Source organism: Orbicella franksi, chromosome 9 (genome assembly GCF_964199315.1).
Source record: "Orbicella franksi chromosome 9, jaOrbFran1.1, whole genome shotgun sequence".
In the NCBI taxonomy this organism is placed as follows: domain Eukaryota; kingdom Metazoa; phylum Cnidaria; class Anthozoa; order Scleractinia; family Merulinidae; genus Orbicella; species Orbicella franksi.
In genome coordinates, this window is record NC_138153.1 from 12,261,948 (window position 1) to 12,282,020 (window position 20,073).

The 20,073-nt window shown below is 37.4% G+C and overlaps 1 protein-coding gene across 1 annotated transcript; it reads left to right on the top strand.

The window, feature by feature from the left end:
- Nucleotides 1–2,450: 2,450 nt before the first annotated feature.
- On the top strand, nucleotides 2,451–19,681 carry LOC145496571 (serine/threonine-protein kinase PLK4-like). The gene is made up of 19 exons (XM_081476270.1): nucleotides 2,451–3,067; nucleotides 4,366–4,461; nucleotides 5,007–5,102; nucleotides 5,525–5,639; nucleotides 5,834–5,946; nucleotides 6,908–6,996; nucleotides 7,525–7,621; nucleotides 8,037–8,095; nucleotides 8,353–8,401; nucleotides 8,960–8,987; nucleotides 9,218–9,294; nucleotides 9,900–10,132; nucleotides 10,237–10,446; nucleotides 10,874–11,630; nucleotides 11,940–12,021; nucleotides 15,597–15,888; nucleotides 16,794–17,097; nucleotides 17,629–17,735; nucleotides 18,200–19,681. The coding sequence occupies exons 1-19, from the start codon at nucleotides 3,035–3,037 to the stop codon at nucleotides 18,297–18,299; spliced, it is 2,937 nt and encodes a 978-aa protein (XP_081332396.1). The 5' UTR covers nucleotides 2,451–3,034; the 3' UTR covers nucleotides 18,300–19,681.
- Nucleotides 19,682–20,073: the final 392 nt, after the last annotated feature.

Below are 20,073 nucleotides of genomic sequence, written 5' to 3' on the forward strand. Positions count from 1 at the left end.
AACAATTAGATTATGCGTTCTCGATTTCTATGCGTGATAGTTGACTTGGGCTGCGCCCTCATCAACTAGTACGCGATAGAAATCTCGAGCTCATATAATATAATTGTTTATTAGTATAAATCTACTAGCGTTCTGTCACGAATGCCGTTTTCTGATCGGCTACGCTACTCACTATCTATTCTGTGATGGATGGTGAGTAGCGTAGCAGTCTGCCCTTGTTAACAAAATGACGGCCACTTCTTGGTGTTTTCGAAGTGTCTGTGAATAGCGTTTAAACTTCGTTTAAAAAGTAAAGTTTTAAACGAATATTAGATTTATACTAAAAAAAACAAAATAGATTATTCGTCCTCGATTTCTACTGATGCATGATTGTTGACTCAGGCTGTGCCCTCGTCAACTATCTCGCGCTAGAAATCTCAAGCTCACAATCTAATTGTTTAATATTTTTCTTAATAGTTTTTAATTGATAAGCGAAAGGAACGTTATACAAAAATAAGGACAAATGTAAAATGCCCTCTCCAAAAAGATGTTTAAGATTGCGTGTACAGATAAAATGTACTCGGCCATATTGACTTTCTCCGTTTTTGTCCATTTTATGACGTCATAATCTGATCACGTGATTTATTAATAAACATTATGTTATCCATGGCATGAACTCAGTCTTATGAAAATTTTGTATTAGGGACCGTTCATTTTTTATGAGGGAGGGGGGGCTGGTGGGATTTGGGAAGCACCATTTAAAAATCGCATGAGCCCCCTCAGCTTACCAATTTTTTCACATGGCCCCCCCTTATAGCGGTCATTTTTTGGGATGACCCCCCCCCCAAAAAAAAAAATTGAACAAACAATATTTAGATGTCAACTTTTTAAATATTTCTCTATTATCCCCCCACTTCAGGTTATTGTGCTCACTATGAAGACAATATTTACAATCCCTATACCACAGACAGCTGTTGTTTAAAAAACAAATCAAAAGAAAGATAAGGCAATTTCGGATCTCCTAGTATGGCTCGCCCTGAGCGTGTGGCATTTGGCCTCTCATTGGCATCTTCCTCATCTGAATTGATGAATGCGAGAATGACGTCACTTGAGTCATCTTCTCCCCCAGAGTGAATGGCATCACTGTCATACTCATTATTGTCACTTTCATCCGTTTCACTGCTGTCAGCACTTGCCCTGTTGTCATTTTGGGTCCTGGCATTTCTCAGTGTTGGTTGGCCAGCTCTGAGAGGACTCTTCTGCTGCAAGCATGAATGTCTTACAATTACCTTTACTTTCTCACTCTTGCTGCTTTTCAAATGCGCAAAATTCCAAAATGCGCAATAATGGCGAAAGCGACGAGTCGTTTAAGAAAAGGTTTACGGCTGAACGATCCATTCAGTTTGACATCTTACAAGCAAAAGAAGCAATCTTTCTAAGTGCGGACGGCTATTCAGAGAGGGCGAGTGAGTTTTCCATGCCAGGGTACCAGTTGAAGCCCAGTGATGGAAGAAAACTGAACTTCTCCATCAAAGAGCACAGAGCAATGGTGGAAAAGTTGAATGTCATATTGAAAGATGTAAAGGAACACGATTCCACACTCAAGGTCACGAAGGTCACGCAGGACATGGAAGCACTAGAAAATAAGAAGTGCAATTATAACAGCATATTCAATGGCATACTCAAACAGCACATCAACAAAAGGAGAAGGAAAAAAGAAAACCGCAGAAAGTCTAATGAAAGAAAGAGGAAGCAGACTGAAAACAACGTCCAACGAGTTTATGGAATCTGTGTTGGAAACCCGCTAGGAAATGATCTTCCACAATGCCTTGTGTACCCTCCCTGAACGGCCGTCCCGGAAGAGTGTATTGAAGTTGAGGATGTTGCCACGTCGTTATTTAGAAGAGATGGGCCATACATCGCACAGCTCTTGCAAGGGAATTATTTCACCACAAACCTTGAGCAGGAAGTCAGAAATTATGTTTACACCTTCATGTACCCTGAAGAGTACAGTTTGACGGAAAGCATTGCTGCTTCTTGCAGCATTGGTGAAAGAGACTCCCATAGCAGCACAAGCGGCGACGAAGAACTCGACGACAGCGAAGATGAAGATGAGTGCCAGTGAAAGTTGCATTCGAAAATACGTGTTAAATACTTCTTTTCAGTAGCTACAAATGCTTTTTGTCGCCAAACGTTTTTTTAAAGCAGAAGGAAAGTTTGTAATAAATTTGTATCCTGCCTTCTATGTTTATTCTATAGCAAGTTTTTTGATATTCAAACATTATGCCATTTTAAAGTTTTACTAAAATATTTCACGTGACACCCCCCTTATTTTTTTGGGATGGCCCCCCCTCGAAAGCCATTTTTTTCGCATGGCCCCCCCCCCCCGAATCCCCCCCAAATCCCACCAGCCCCTTATAAAAAATGAACGGTCCCTTATTAGACAAAATCTGTTGATGGCTATAGGTCATTAACTATTTCCCCCCTTGTCCCAGATTGTTGTGAAAATGACTTTTAAAAACACATAGATACTCAGGAGGGGTGTACTTTGAAGTGCTGTAAATTACCATGGCCCACTTGGCCAGCTCCACTGCCACCCCGTTATTATTCCCCAAGGTCTAAAGAACATTGCTAGGTGAGTCAAAGTCTGCCAGCTCGTCGGGTAAACGAAATCATTTTTTAGCCCCCTTTCCGAGCGTGGGCACCCGGACTATTTGCCTTTTTTTGCAGTGATCTGTTACTAGTATGTTTTTGCTGACACACACACATACACACACAAAATGCTTGACCCATAAACCTTCACGCGCGTTAACGAACTGTAAGCCTCGTTTTCGCGTTCTGTGTTTTGATTGCGCGGGCCGTTCAAAGTTTCGTTGAATGGCGGAAAACGACATTGTTTGTAAAGCATGTGGTAAAATAGTTGTAAAAAGAAGTCGTTATCGACATGGAATCACGCTTTGAACTTAAGGATAACCAACTGCGGTGCCAGAGTTATCTTTGTGCGGTATTTTTACTGGATCCTTTGGAGACGTAGCGAGCGACGTCGCGATCGAAGATGAGTTCTCGTGTCATGGGTGACTCGATCAAGGTAAGATCAGCTTGGTGGTTTCATATTTCCTTCGAGTAGTATGGTTTCTTTGGACTGAGTTGTCATCATGGCATGAAAGAAAAGAACTAAACGCTGTTCATTAGTAGCTGAATGAAATCACGAACATGGACTTAAAAGCACCACATTGGTCTTTGGGATACGGACGCTTTCAACTAATCCCTACCTCTTTCCACTGTACGTGGTACTGTGTGGGGGTGTAGTTTCTAATACGAATTTTCTGTGTTTATTTAGTAATGGCAGAAGAATCGCTTTATTGTTTTTCAAGTCCTGTATCTGTTTTCTAAAGAAAGGATCAAAGATGTCAAGAATTCAGGATATCACTGTTTTGAAAACTTGTCTTAATTTAGTCGATTCGTTGCGAAGATTTCCGCTGTGTGATCTTAAGGAATGTACGATCTTCATGGTTTGGATCTGTGACTCTACTTGAGCTTAAGCAGCTCTCTAATTTGTCTTGATCTGTAGCCATATTTCGTTTGAATATTGCTCAGATAGTTGAGGAATGAGAATTCAAGGTTTGCAAAAATTACATTCTGCTCACGGACGGCCTGATCCAATTTGACAGGCCTTGGAAGATTTTTCATCCAGTTATTTCCAATGTGCACATGTAATTATATCGTGCCAGCAACTATCCAAAAAGTAAGAATTAATTTGGGTTTTTTGAATTATTTATTAACAGAAAATGTTCATGGCCAAATCACTTTTGGCTGATGAGTATATGTGCTAATTGGAATCCTGATTAATTAAGAGAACATTAACCAAACGTTTCTTGAATCTGAACTCAAGTTACTTAATAATGGTAATTAAACCCAGTGGAGTGCAATTTGGTCTGAAATCATACACGTTATTTATTAAATCGAACGAGCAGACCAAAATTTCATGACACAAAGCTTAATTGCTCCTTGACTACATCCATCTTCAAATTGTACAATTTAATCACCTAAATACAGGATGTTGTTTTATTCAAATATTTTTTGGCACTGGATTACCTGTAATTTGATTGGCTACCTTAAACAAGCCTTAAAATATGATTTGATGTTTTGTTTTAGTATTCCACTGTCATTTGCAGGCAAAAAGATGTAATTTAGAGCGAAAAAAAAAGAGTGATTCCAGAACAAATCGCACTGCTGAAAGCCTATCAGATTGGATATAATAAAGGCATTAAGCTTTGTTCTGTAGCTTTTATGAGTAAAGCATGCATGTACAGTACTTATCAGTTACATTGATTATTTGGGGGGTTCTATTACTTTCTCATTTATTTACATGTTGTTTTCCCTTAGGACTTTCAAGTTCTTGAGTTATTGGGCAAGGGAGGTTTTGCATGTGTGTACAGTGCCCGTTGTATAGCCACAGGACAGGAGGTTGCTATCAAGATGGTATGCATACTAGTTTGTTTTTGATTCTCTTTCTATTTTTGTGAAATTTTGTCATTTTCTCGCAAACGAGTATGGTGACCTATCATTTTTTTTCTGTTGTTTTGAATTGAGTAATAAATTTCTTTGTGTAAAATAAATATGGACCAATTCTCAGTGTAGAACAAAAAGCAATAGTTGGAAACGTGAGCAAGCAATCGTGACTACAATCATGGTGCTATTATAAGGATTTATATGGGTATAAACAAGGTGCTGTTGCTCCTAAACGAACATGGAAACCCCTCATTTTTATTTCAAAATTTAAGTTCCTGTAATATAAACAATCAGTAGGGAAAGTTTCACAAAAATCTCGGTGCAGATTCTATTTCAGTGGAATGACCTTAAATTTGTTAAGGAAACATAGCTCCCTGAATGGCACTGGCAAATTAAAAAAAAAATGTTTTTATAAATTAATTTTTTTATGCAAGGTCTAGCCTAGTTGCATTTGGTAATTTGTATTCTTCAATGTGTTACCAACATGTCTTTAAATCATTTTTTTTCTATAAAAGATTGACAAGAAGGCCATGAAGACATCAGGAATGGTGGCAAGAGTCATAAATGAAGTGGAAATTCACTGTCAATTGAAACATCCTTCTGTACTTGAGGTACATGCACTGCACATCTCACGTTAAGACATGTTGACATTTCATTTTTTAAAAAGCTCAGTCGGATGGTTAAGGCAAAGAAAAGTAGAGATGATCAGGAGTGAAAATATAATTTTGACAATGTATTGTATACTTGCCAATTTTTCCTTCTGAAAAAAGACTGAGACTTAATTCCCTTGGTCACTTAGAAAACAGAAACCAATGAGTTTATGACCAACTTTGCAATTTTACTAAGTTTCAAGTCACACTGCTTTGCAAAATGTTTTAAATTGTTTTTCATTGTTACGATTGTTCTGGTTATAGCAGTTGTACTGTAAAATTCTAGATCTTGGGAAGAGCATTTGATGTTGTACGTATCTCTGCTTAATATTATTTTGTGAATTTATATGCTTAGATTGTCGCTAATTTGTTATTTTTGTCAGCTCTATAACTATTTTGAAGATGCCAGTTATGTCTACCTTATCCTGGAAATGTGTCACAATAAAGAGATCAACCGCTACCTCAAGAAAACAGGACGGCCAGTGGGTGAAAATGAGGGTATGGTTCACTTAAGAAACTCACAAGATCTCACCAACTAAAAACTCCAATAATATTACCTGCCTGAGTTTCTGTATTAGACAGGATAACTTTTGTATGATGCTGTAACTATGGAAAGGGACGTCAGTCTGAGGAATAACCTGCATGGGATGTTAATGTTAAGTTGGTAGTTGTCTTTTTTCTTCCTTCTAAAGCTCGTCACATTATGACTCAAGTTGTCAAAGGAGTCTTGTATCTTCACTCACATGGCATCATTCACCGTGACCTGACCTTGGGGAACATTCTTTTGACCAGAGAAATGGATGCAGTAAGTCTTAATTGAGTGGAGTAATGGATATGACATACTTATTATGCTGTCCCCAATTGTTCAAAGTGTAGACAATGTTATCCAATGGATAAATCCCTTGACAGACTATCCAGCTGATTGTAAGTGGTAAGAAGAACTCTACTGGACTGTGATTTGTCCAGAGGAAAGTTTTGTTTGGCTTTTTCTAAAGCAATTTTGTGTAAGGCAGTTTATTTGAGACTTACAATTGCAGTTTAAGATTTGCTGCAAGTTACATGTATATAGTTACGTATATGTTGCAGTTAAAAATGTTCAGTAGGTAATTTTTTTTTAACTAGGTAAATTTATTATTTAACTAGGTATTTTTTTTTTAACCAGGTAATTTTTCTCTTGCTCTGTTTCAGTCAACTAACTAAAAAGGGTTTTAATTTATGGGGTGTGGTTAAAAATAGGGGCCTGGTATTTTTAGGGGGCTCTAAAAAGAAAAGAAAAATAAAAAAAGGAGGAGAAAAATCTCATTTCCTACTCTTCTCTTCATCTCTCCCTGCTCCCACCTACTTCTTCTCTTTCACTATCTCCCTATTCTACGCCTACCTCGTCTTATTTTCCTATCTAATTATTAATTTCAAAGGAAGAAGGAAATTACAAGTACCTACCGTGTGTTGAACCCAAGACCTTCAGATTACATGTCCATCTCGATCTCCACTAGACTACACAGCTCAAGTTGAAAAAATTTCTTTTTTTTCTCCTAATTATTGCTTTTTTTGGGTTCCAGACTCACCTCGGTCCAAACTTAATTTATGCATCATAACAGATGAAAAATATCCAGGTAAAAAAATTTGTTTTAAAATTACCTAGTTAAAAAAATATTACCTAGGTAAAAATCAAATTTACCTGAAGAAAAAAATTACCTACAACATATACATTGCATGACATCAGAAATTATACTAACATTAATTATGTGCTTTTCATTTTCTCTTAGAAAATTGGTGATTTTGGCCTTGCAGCAAGACTAACAATGCCTAATGAAAAACACTACACAATGTGTGGAACACCAAATTACATTTCTCCGTGAGTGTCAGTAATATCCCTGTGATTTTATTGTATGTTTGGGCAGGGGTTATTGTGTAAGAAATATGATCATCATTTAGTGTAAAACTATTGCTAAGGTATATGTAGACTTTGTCTTATTGCATTTTATGACATCATTCTCACTAGCCCCCTAAAAGTTCGTCTCTTACAGTACCCCTGTATTTTGAATTTCTTCAAATATTTTCATTGGAAAGAAACTTCACTGGACAGAATCAACTTGCTGGACTGGAAAGTCTACTAGCTCTGGGCTATCAGACAGGACTTTTTTTGCACATTGTACTGAGAGCTGCGTCCATCTAATCACAGCATGAATTCTCCTTATAAAGGAAATGCCATTCTTATGTAGATAGGTTGGGAGATTATAAACAGCATCAATGGGAGAAATATGGTTGCCCAGGTGTAGTATTTATCAGATTCTCAATGAATGTAAGAAAGTCAACAAGGAGAAATGTATTACATTGTGGTTGCCAATGGAAGAGTTGTAATGACCTCTGTGTTCTCTTGTAGTGAGATAGCGACCAGAGGTCCTCATGGTCTTGAGTCTGATGTCTGGTCCCTGGGGTGTATGCTTTATACTCTACTTGTGGGAAGTCCTCCATTTGATGTAAGTTGGTCGATATATTGTTTTTATATTCTGAAGCCCTGATTTAACAAGATGTGGAGAGTTGACAAGAGTTTGCTCTCATGCTCATTGGCCATGGGACTTTCAACAGTTCTGGCTGACTCTTGTACCCTCTCATTAGACGTAATTTACGTGAATGTTTCTCAAGACTTTTGAGATGTCAAGAGTTTCTTGTGAAAGTGTTACAGTTTGATTCCTGCTTGCTGAGAGTTGTGCAGCTCACATCCTTCAACACTTGCAATGTATGGTTCTTCTTTGGCCTTGGTTTCATGAATTTCATGCTGGTTCCTACAATATCCTCCCCATACTCCACTGTACATAAACCAACTTATATCAATTTACCCTAGCTATGTGGCTGTCATACTCCACCTTTACCTTTTTGATCTTTATTTTCCAGACTGAGGCTGTCAAGAGCACACTCAACAGAGTAGTACTAGCTGATTATGACTTGCCTTGGTGAGTATAAAAACGTCTTATAAGAAAATACACACATGTATGCTAGGCTTAGTCAGTGTCTATAGGCCATCTATTTTGCTCTAGTTACATGTAACTTACAAGTTTTGCAAGCTAGTCTAAAAGCAGAATGCAGGCGATTTGGGTGAAACCATCTGAGTAACAGATTTATATTATATTGCCACACAAATACTAAATGTCTTCTTGTAAATTCAAAACAGTAAAAATTGAATGTAGCTTTTTCTGGTTCTTTTTTACAGTAATCTATCATCAGAGGCTCAGGATCTCATCAGTCAGTTATTGAAGAAGGTACTGTAAATCACTTATTCATAATATACTATTTACTATAGATACAACAGTATAATTATAAATACAGTCAGTGCTAAATATTTCCAGCTCAATAGGATCACCAGCTTTCTAACTCAGTTGGAAGAGCATTTGCTCTGGCACTGCAAGGTTTTTTTTCATTATGTTATTATTTTTTTCTTCCACATATTTAAACCATTTTCGAACAATACTATTTATGTATATGATTACTGTTTATACATAAATGAATGTTATCTTAGCATTCATACATATCAACTGCAAGGTTACCCATTGTGGGTTTTGATCCTGCTGTCTGGGCTTTCTTTGTACCTGTGGTACCTCTTTCAGTGATTAGAATTCACAATAAACTGCACTTATCACTATATCAGCTCGAAATGTTTGAAGATACCCTACCAATTCTTTTGTCATAAGTAAGCTCGCCTATTGTATTTACTGCAAAATGGTAATTAGTACTTAGTTATATGCACACACAATGGTTTTACAAAAAGGGAATCTCCACTCTTGTAAGTAAAAAGTTTCTTTTTCTTCTGTACTTTTTAGAATCCAGGGGACAGGATCACATTGTCAGGTACATGTTGTGTAGTGCTCAACATATTTCAAGACATCTCTCATCTCTTGCTTCTAAAGACCAAAGAAGAAAGAACAAATCCCCTCAAGTTTCAGTCAGTAGGGTAATGTAGATTATTAAGCTCCAAGGGGGTCTTGAAATGCAATCGTTAGAGATGACATTTAGTGCGAAATATTTCTGGAACAATGAACATGTCGCATTTAGTAATTCAGTAATAACTGTATTTACAGGGATTTTAGATCATCCATTTATGACTCAAGAAAGCATGACAAAGTACTCATCAAACAGTCAGCTATATCATCCACGGGTATGTAAAGCTTTTATTAGTTACCAAAAAACCTCATAGCATGGTAATATTTGGAATACAGTAAAGAAGAAGTTAACAAGGCTTTAGCTCTCAAGGTGACCCCATAATTGAATTTGATTTGAAGTTATTCTGCCATATTTTGATTAAAAGAGATGTTTCATGTCATTAATTTGAAAACGCAATAACACATGCTTTAAGTATTCTTACTAGGTTTGAAATTTACCTTTTAGAGAATGCTTGACAATTTTATCGGGTTGTCACTTAGAGAAATGAATTAAAGTGAGATGATTCAAATGGTATTCAAAAGGTTACCGTGCTATGAGTAGATTTTTATGTTTAAGTGAATAATTTTTACACCTATTGCTCAAATCATATCAGACATTTTGTGTTTATTTGGTCAGAGAAATTTTCTTTTTATCAGAAAAAAGTCAGGGAAAATTTATGGAGTTTTGAATAGTTGCAGGCAACCATGCTTGAGCAGGTGAGTTTTAAAGGCTTTAAAAAGCTTTAAAGATTTCGTTTGAAATAGATTGTAGTGTTCCCACCAACCACAATGATGCAAACAGCTCCATACAGCATTCAATTAAATAATTTTTCTCTCATAGCATGTTGTAGAGCAGTCACTGGACAGTGGGACAGGTACAATGGCTACAGTATCGGCAGGCTTTGGTCGATCCTCAAAATCCACTCGTAACAGTAGCGAGCATTCAAAATCCAAAGCATTACAGGGAAGCTCTAAGATTGATGCCTTCACTGACCAGTCAAGTGACCATCTGTCCGATATGTGGCCCAGACATGGTAGACACCCACCTTCTCCACCAGTCAGACAGAGAGCAAGGTATGGTTACTAATAGAACAACACAGGTTTTTTTGGTGATAATATGTTTTCCCAGCTGATGGTGCTTCTTTCAAGAGAACTAATTTTTATTTTAATCATTCCAGCCACAGTACTAGCACAACTGATCAAAAAACAAGTTCCTCAAAAGATCTGATTCGTGGTACAGAAGTGGCACCTCCTTCATCCTCAGGCTTCAAACAGACTGCAAACTCTGCATCGTGGCTGTCCAATATCACTTCTTCGACCTTCAGAAGCAAACCACCAAAAGACTTGGAAGCTTCCAATGGTGAAAGAAATCTTATTGCAAAATTCAAGTGAGTAACTACTAACTACTTGCTTTGGTTCAGGGGGGAGGGGACTTCCATATAAAAAGGATGGGCACATGTCAGTAATTTTGAAAAGAACCTCTAGAGGTACTAAGATCCTGTTTTGTGGGCGTGGCTTGATACCAATTCTAAAACAACACATTAACTGACACTTCCATAATTTTTAATAGTGATGAAGACTCAGTTGATTGTCATATATCTCCTGTCACTTTTATGCGACTCAATACTCTTAAAGGTACTGTGATAGCTCCCACTGTGGAGGTTGCGAGGCTGAAATCCCTAGAGGTACCAAAACCTGTTTTTTAAATCCCTAAAAGGTATGACAAGCTCCCTCATCCTTTTTTTATGGGAGTTGTACCCCTGGGAGTTGAAACTGGATGAAGAATAAAGACAGTGTTATTACGTTTTCTTCTAGGAATTATAATGCCAGCAAATATGGCAGCTCATGCGGAAACACTCTGGGAGACTTTCTTAGGAATGCAACCAGTAGGACAAACACAAGCAGCAGTGGATTTAGAAGCGCTGAGACAAACCTGTGCTGTCAAGACAAGGATCAACAAACTGCAGCTTCTGATCTCAGCAATCACAGCTTTAGCAAACAGCGATCTGCTGAGGTCAGTAAGTCTGGTTGCAAAGAGACAGGAGATTACCGACAACATCGTCGATGTGGCAGCAACAGTGTCACTAAAGATTCCGGATTAGACTTTTCCCATGTACAAGAAGATAGTTCTGGTGGCTTGCCAGCCACACAGACAGGTTCTGAGCAGCAAAAGAGAAACTGCAGAAGCAAATCAGAGACATCAAGATCTAAGTCTCTGGGCGACATTGTGGAACCTTTGAACTCCACGAGGCTCAGACCCATACGGCAGAAGACCAGAAATGCAGTTGTTAGTATTACTGATGATGGTGAAGTTTGTCTGGAGTTTTTTCATCACAAGAATGGTCAAGACAGGGTTTTTGAGGTGCTGCGGATATCCCAGAATGGGATGAAGATATCTGTGTATCAGCCTAATGGCAAGTCAGGCATTCCTCTGTCGTTACAACCTCCCTTACCTCCTGCTGGGTGTGAATCGACTTCCGCATATCTGTTCTCTAACTTGCCATCCAAATACTGGAAGAAATACCAATATGCCACTGGATTTGTTCATCTTGTGCGCAAAAAGACACCAAAGGTAAGGATGACAGTATCATTGAACCTCTACCAACAGTGACATAAGCTCTCTACAACTGTACATGTAGCAATTTTTCCTTCCCTTAACGCCCAAGTCGCTAGTGGAGGGAACTCTGCTAGTAAGGGTATTCTTATATTTAGAATGAAATGGTAAAATCAACCACCTACTCTGACAAGAAAGTTCCCTTCTTCAAATTTTTGTGCTATAATTTTTTGCAAGTGCAAGTATGTAAAAAAATTTGTTATTAAGGATTAACCAATAACTTGTAATTCATTGCTAATTTATTTAATATAATTTATTATTTTTTAGGTGACCATGTATTCCAAACATGCAAAATGTATGCTGATGGAAAATTCTCCACATGCAGATTTTGAAGTCTGTTTTTACAATGGTATGTGACTGATGCACAATAAACATTAGTGCTGTCAGGGCTCGACACTAACTTTTCAACTTACTAGCCCAGTGGCTAGTGACAACTTATATGTTACTAGCCAAAAAATAAATTTACTAGCCAAGCGTTGATGTTGGCTAGGTCCAATAACACCAGAATTACTATCAAGACTTGAAAGCACAATGCAAGCGACTCTTTAATACATATTGTTGGCAATTATATTGTGCTTAAACCAAGGTATGTTATATTTATAAAACAACGTAAAAAATGAAAAAAAGCGCTTAAGCATTTTGGTAGTGGACGTTTTAGACTCACACGTTCTTCCTGAGTGGGTCGTTTCTTTTCAGAACTCTCGCTTTTTGGCTTTTCTTTATTGTGGTAAAAAACCCTCATATCCAGGGTTCGCCTTATCAGGCAGTAAGCGGTAAAATTTACTGCTTGTAAGAGCACTTATTACCGCCTGCAAACGCTCAGAAGTCATAAAAAAATACGCATTTACGGTGAGCTAATCTGATAAGAAAGTAATAGATGAAAAAAGAAACAGTGCACTGTTATAGATCTTCGTGTGCTTTATTTAGTTAACACTGATTGGCGCCTTTTGAATTTTGAAGCAAGAGTGATTTTTCGTGGGCTTTCTACTAAACCTCATGACATTCATCAGTTCTCTGCACGTGCAAATGTTGTCACGAAGCCACGAAGAGTAGCAGGTAAGCTTTACAATCACTTTAGGGCTAAACAAAACAAAGCTTACGCACTAGCGATGAAAAAGCAGCCGATTGCCAGAAATAACCGCCTTGACAGCTCTACATTTGCCGGCTTTATAGCGAACATGTGGGAACAAAGCCAGTTTTCATCGTGAAATTCTACTTGAAATGTATTCCAGACAGTGGTTTGAAAGAAGCCTTGAAAATGAAATCCTTTGACAGCGTAAAAGTTCTGAATTTGAGATGATTAGAACATGAATTCAGCAATTCGAAGTGATGCGATTTCGTAGCAATGCAATTCGAAGTGGACACCTTCACCTAGCGGATTTTCCAGTGATGTGCTATGTAAGTGATGCCAAAGATACATGTATCACAAGAACCATTTTATGTTAAAAGCAGTTTGGAAAGGGTATAGTCAGAATAAAATGCTTTTAAACAAAATTTTACTTTGTTTTATTCAACCTCTGAACCTAAAGGTGGATTGTTCACATCATGAATTTTTCGATGGAGAATTTTTGATAGGTGCGATGTACTGTATGTTTTAGGAAATGACAAAGTTGAGAATGACCAGCCGTCTGAAGCTGCAAATGTGCCTTTGCGATCAACAGAAGAGCGAGTGATAACTGAACCACCCTTGACCGATAAATCAGTAGAAACGTCCGAGTCAGTTAGCGCATCACCTCTGGAAGATAACAACCGATGACCACTCAAAGAGACGACACCGTCAAAATTACCATTGGAAGCAGCATCAGAATTAAAAACATTTAAACCCTCTCGTATTTCAGAAAAGCAGCATTTACGCATTCTGGAGGATGCTTTTGGTAGTAGCCAACCCCATGCTTTACACCATCATATACTATGTGCAAAATACAGCTGAAGTTTCTATCTTCCAATGAAATAAGCAGGCAGTTGCCATCAAAGCCCCATGTTTTCGAGCATGACTGAATTGATGATGACATTGCATTCTGCTGTTAAAGTAGTGTATGGTGGCTGACATTTACATGTAAAGAGGGCAACGGAATGTTTTGTTGCCTTTGTAGAAAAAAAAGCATATTAAAACAGGCAAAAATGTGAGATATGCTACTGCGCCCGGTACACGTTACTGGAACGCCGCAATACCAGAGCATGGCAATTCAGAAGAACACAAGCAGGCAGTAAGGCTAGAGAGAGAAAAAAGAAAACTTGATCGTGTGAAGGTTTTTTTTTATACTTAGAGGGACAGCACTGACGTTACCTCAACCAATGTGGTGCATAAGTTCGCTTATCCTTTGCAGAACATCCAACATTAACCAAATGCTTTACCGGTTTGAAAAGGTCCCTTACCTGTTGTGCTGAAAACTAGGGAGAACCCTGTATATCCATTATGGAATTTTAAGAAAAACAAAACAATGCAATTTTGTGTCTGAAACCTCTTGACCAGTTAACATATAGTCAGCACACCTTGTGTCACGCTTGACTGGTAATGTTAAACACTAGGGCGAACCAATTTATTACCGAATTGCGCCAGTTTTAATTTTGCCGGTTTAATTGCCTCATGCTTTCCTCACATCAAATCTCTCTGGCTAACAAATCACAAAGAAAAATCCAGCGATTTTCCCGAAAAGACTTTCAGGACTCTGTTTTTCTTTGAGACTTCCTTGGAAAAATATCAGACCCCAAGACTTCTTCAGTCTCTTCACAGAATTGTACAATTCAAGCTGTTTCAAAAGCAGCCTTAGCGAAACTCAACTGCTAATAAATGTCGAAGTAGATAAATCTTTCTCATGTAATTATTTCTGTGCGCAGTGGTAAGTTTTGTCAGTATAGACACAATGACAAATAACCTATGTGTTGTTACGCTAAATGAAATGTTATCCCTTTACAGTTCCGTGCGATTTTATGCATGATTTTATCAGGATGCTCATGTTTTGTGCTACTTATTTTGTAACAAAAAAAGAACATCGATGTGTGCTTTCAGAAAATGCTGTCTTGTTTGTCAAACGTTTCTTTCAATATAATAATATGTTAAGTTTTCATACCCTTTCAAGTACCACACAGCGAAAAGTAAATAGGATATGTCCACAATGAAATTCTGACCTTGTTTCGGGGTAAAGTGCTTGTGTTTGACTTCCTTGGGGAAGACAGAAACTAGTTCGGCCAATTTCATTTTTTTTTTTAAACTAGCCAAAGTGGCTAGTGGAAGTCAAAAACGTACTAGCCACAACTAAATTTCTACTAGTCTGTGGCTAGTTAGCTACCATTAGCGTTGAGCCCTGGCTGTACATACTGAGTAAGTTGTCAAGGGTGCTATCCTGAGCACACTTGCTGTTGCACAAATTGAGATTACTTTAAAATAATTTATTGCAGTCCCCCTTTCTGGAAGGGTCACAGAGGGTTGCCACGGATAAGAAAATGGTCAGGGGAGAAACATTGGTTTTCTTCCATGTCAGCCAGAAACTCAGGGAATATTTGAGTTGGGAAAATTTAGGTTTTGAAGAAAAGGCAGGGAAAATTGAAATAATTTAACAAGGCTGATCAATTTAATACCACTGAAGGCCTGAAGAAACATTTGGGGTCAGGAATACTTCTATTACTTATCAGTGGGTGGAAAGGATGGCTGTAAGGGGAGGCTAGAAGGGCTCCACCATTATTATAATTATAATAACAATAACAACAACAACAACAATTTCAATAATAATAATAATTCAAATCAACACATTTTTAGAAATGGATTTCCCTATGAAAAGTACCGTTAAAAAACAACGACGTTTCAACTGTTCACTGGTCATTTTCAAGTTGAAAAGAAAAATTTTTGTATGCGCTTTTTGTATACTGACTATATTATGTCCTGTTATGTACCAGGATGTAAGATACTAACCATATCTTTTGCAGGAGCCAAAGTTCACCAGTCGCAGGAGTGCACACGGATCATTGAGCCAGGTGGCGTGTCATACACCCTGGAGTCTGTAGGTGGCATAGAGGGTGCGACTCACAATATGAAGCCTCTGTTAGAGCATGCTCAGAACCTTTATAAACAATGTGTGCATTTAGAGAGAGTCATGAATAAAGAAGAGTCGAACAGTAATGAGGGCGAGTACTTTCCATTCATTGTGTGCCGTAAACCACCAGCTTCCAGAACAGTGCCAAAGGGTGGTGATGTTCATAATGAAGCACAGAATTCCAGGTATGGATGTACAGTGTATGCTGTTAACAATATAGATACACGATCTGTGTTATATACCTATGAAATATTGCATGTGGGCCAGCTCCACTACATTACTATTTATTTTGTTTTTAAATTAAATTGCTTTTATCAATACAGTCAACTCTTGCCTTGTGGACACTCCGCTATTACGGACGCTCACTATTACGGACAAAATCCAGATCTCCGGCTAAAGCTATAGAGGTTTGACTGGAAATGACTCCCGCTATTATGAACTCTCACTGTTACGGAATTACAGACACTTTCATGGTTTTCTTCCGAGCTTTAGGGATTCAAAATTCTGAACACGTGGTTTGGGACTGGTAGTAGTTACACAAGCAAAATCATATGTTTTTCAAAGCAAAAGTTCCCTTGTATAAAGTTTACCATTTAGCACTGCAAGACATTCCAAAATAGCTTACCTGTAAATATTACCTTCAGCAATCCCTTAGCAACTGCTGTAAATCTAAATTACAGTGAATCTCCCTGCCCACCTGATCATAAGTTGAGCTGACAGCAGTTTGCTATCGTTCGGTGTTTCTATTGAGGTATAGAAGCATGGCTTTCAGCTTGTGTTCTGAGTCGCACACTATGTTTTTTGAGGAATCTTTTTATACACTTACAGATTCCCAGTTTAAAGAACTGTTCCTGTTCCCTTTCTGTTGGGAATTACAGTCATGTGCATCTTCCAACTGAAATAACACCATTTAAAAGTGATAACGAAATGTATTACTCGTGGGCTTCTCAATTTTGTGGCAAGTCTCTTGAAAGTGGTTCTTCACAGTTCCATGCACAAAACCCATTGAAAACGCCAGCTACGCATGCTAAGTAAAAAAAAAGTGATTATGTTTACTTCATATCTGAAACAGATCTTTTCTCTTAATCAGGCCTCCTGACTCCTTGGAAAATCTAACTGTAACATCCCCTAGTACATTAGCTCCAGTCAGTACATCATTGATGTCGTTTGATGGTACTGTTGCCAGCACCTACCAGCAAGTACGTGTTAACAGAAGATCAGCTTCCTGTGGTGATGAGTCTGGGAAGAATTCGAGATCACAGTGCGAAGAAGGGAGAAGAACCCAGCAGAGTCAGTCAACAGCCAAGGGTGCACCCAGGCAGGGTGCAAATGTATCACCATCATCTCAAGTTATCAAGAGTGTGTTTGTACATGGAGTGGGTTGGGCATCTGAGGTGAGATCAGCTACTTCAGCTTATTGCATTTGCCGTAAGTTTCTATCATTAGGTATTTACTTTGCATAAAGGCTTGTACTAAGTTAAGAAATCGGAAAAACGTATTGTAATGGCAATTTTTAACTACTGCCGACTGGTAGGTTTCCAGGAAAAAAAATGAATCAAATTATCTACATATGCAGGAAACAAAGGGTATATATATAATAAACATGCATAACCCTTGGCATGCATTATATACCTATAAAGCTACACAGTAATATTGTTAGTGGAGAATTTTGCCTTAGCTGGAATGAGCTCAATACAATTTAACCTGTCATTTGGACCCCTGACACATTTTTTTTTACATCTTAATCAAACACTAATTAACTTTTGTGTTCACCTGAATGACTTGAAACTACTAAATATTAAATTGAATTAAATTTGAACTGTGCACCATGAATGCAAGCTCTGATTTATGTTCAAAGTTGTACAACAATAAAAATTTTAATGATAAAAATTAATATTTTTTAAACATTAATTGCTCCCTTTCAGTTGTCTACTGGTGAGATCTGGGTTCAGTACAATGATGGATCTCAGATGGTCATTCAATCTTCTGTAACTAGAATCAAATACACAGATAGTACAGGAGCCATAACAAGGTAATCAGTGTTCTGGACTTTTGAATTTTCTTCTATGGCCCTGGAAGAGTCCTGGAAGAATTGTTTCTCTTTTCCTCCCAAAATACTAGGAGTTTTGATGTTCCTTCAAGAACAGCAGCACACCTTTTTGGGGATTAGTGAGGATATTTGACATAGAGCCATTTAAAGGTCGATGAGATTATAGACCTTGAATAAAAATGATGTTTACTACTTATAATAGTAATATGTAACAAGATATATATGACTTTGAGACATTGTTGTGAAGTTTTCCAATAAAGTTGACGTGAATTTTCATTGCACCTAGTCGCTTCATGCTATGGAGCATCTGATGGGCCACTAGGTTCACACTTTAACTTTGTTTTGTGTGATTTCCAGGGTGCCTGCATCAGCAGGGTTTAACTATAGTAAAGGGTCCTCTGCTCTTTTGCTAAGCAATGCCTTAAAATACATTATTTTGTTTCCAGATATACCCACACCGACAGATTGCCAGAACCAATCAAGGACAAGCTGTCACGCCTCCCAGTCTTAATAGAAAATCTAGCAGCTTCACCCAAAATATCATAGAGTAGCTAAGATGTTGATTGTAAATAAGACTGTAAAATACTTATTACTTCTTCAGTTACTTAGTAGATGTCACTTAGGTTTTCTCTGTGTAAAACAAATAACTTTCTTGCTTAGCAATCACTAGGTTTTTTACATTAACAAAAGTTGTGAGGGGACTGGGGATGAGTAGGGTAAGATTTACTAGAATAAATTCAAATAAGAGAACACTAGGTTTACTAATTAGTAAAAACAATAGAAAGAACTTTTTGGAAGTAAGGTCACAAAATGACAGTTTTTGAAATACAGTAGCTAAAGTGGAATTTGTAGAAGCAACAAATCAAGAAGAGTTATGAACTTTTACAAGTTTCGTTCTTAAACTCCCAAAGGTTTTGGTCCTCCTTATCACTGTGTAAAATTTCATTTGAATGGTTGTCTATACACAGCTGTTTATACACACCAGGGTCGGGTTGTTTGAAAGCCTGTTAACACTAACCCAGGATTAAACGTCAACCGAAGAACTAATTTTTCTCACATGAAAATGTTTTTCACTGCTTATGTTTTCTGTGGTTTGAGATTATTCAAATTCAAAACTGAAGGACAGACAATATAAACAGAAAATCTCACCACAAAGTTACAAATAAAACTGAAATCAAAATTTTCGCTAGTACTAGGTTAGCTTAATCAGGCCTTGAACAATCCAGGCTAGTCCTCAGTCCTCTCACCTTTTTGCTATGGACTGTCCATTCATACTACAATGACTTTGCAGGAAAAGATCGAGAAAAAGAAGAGCTTGCTAATTTACACAACCTTAAATTCTGAGTTATTGAGAGACAGCTCTATAGTCAACGTGCAAATTCTCCTCACTACACTATAGTTTTTGTGAAATAAGTTTGGAGAATTTTAAGTCAAGGTTATTTATTTCGTACATCCACTTCTCATTCTGTATTGACATTGTTGTCAAGAAATTTGCTGGCTTGTTTCATAGAATATTATTGAATGGGATGGACAAGCATTAGTCACCTTATTATAATACAGTTGACTCCTGATAACTGGAACCCTCGCTAACGCGAACCTCCCGCTAACTAGAAGTAATTTTCATTTCCCTTCAGGCCATATTCTATCTAAATTTTACCCTTGATAACTTGAACTTCCAATAACTGAAACCTTTTTCTATTTCCCCTGAAGCTTCGAGTTATCGGGAGTCAACTGTACTTTTATGGAATAATTTATTTCTATTTTTACCATTGATTTTCTATTTTTATTAAACAAAAATTAACGACAAAATATATTCCAATTTATGTTTTTAGTTTGGTTAATTTCGTAGGATAGAACTTCTTATCTTCAAATAGGAACTTTGTAATTACATTTACATGAAGTGAATTAAAAACTTCCATACAAAATAACTGATCAGTTTTGATGGATGAGTTACTACAAGGTTTATATAGACAAAGGGCACTTTCCAGTTGATGAAAAATTCCAGTTTTAATTTTCCAGAATTTCCAGAAAAGAGGACAAACTTGCAAGGTATACTGAAATGTTCAGAAATTTTTTACCAAAAATTTATGTTTCGTTTGACTCTCCCCTTGAAATTCTGGAATTTTTAATGAAAGGTTCGCTTTTTTGCCGTTTGTATCCAGTTCAAACTTTTGTGAATATTTGGTTGAATGGAAAGTGGAGAATACTCTACCAAATTTAACCTTTTAAATAAACAAACCAACAATCAATGCAGGATTTGGAGTTGGACTTTGAGTTAGGATTTTGAGTCAGATTTCCAGTCAGGATCTTGAGTAAGGTT

Excerpts from the sequence above, each read along its gene's own strand:
- LOC145496571 (XM_081476270.1), top strand. The coding sequence starts at position 3,035 with ATGAGTTCTCGTGTCATGGGTGACTCGATCAAG. Across the intron at positions 5,947-6,907 it reads TGACCAGAGAAATGGATGCA|AAAATTGGTGATTTTGGCCT; the intron begins GTAAGTCTTAAT and ends ATTTTCTCTTAG. Across the intron at positions 10,447-10,873 it reads AATCTTATTGCAAAATTCAA|GAATTATAATGCCAGCAAAT; the intron begins GTGAGTAACTAC and ends GTTTTCTTCTAG.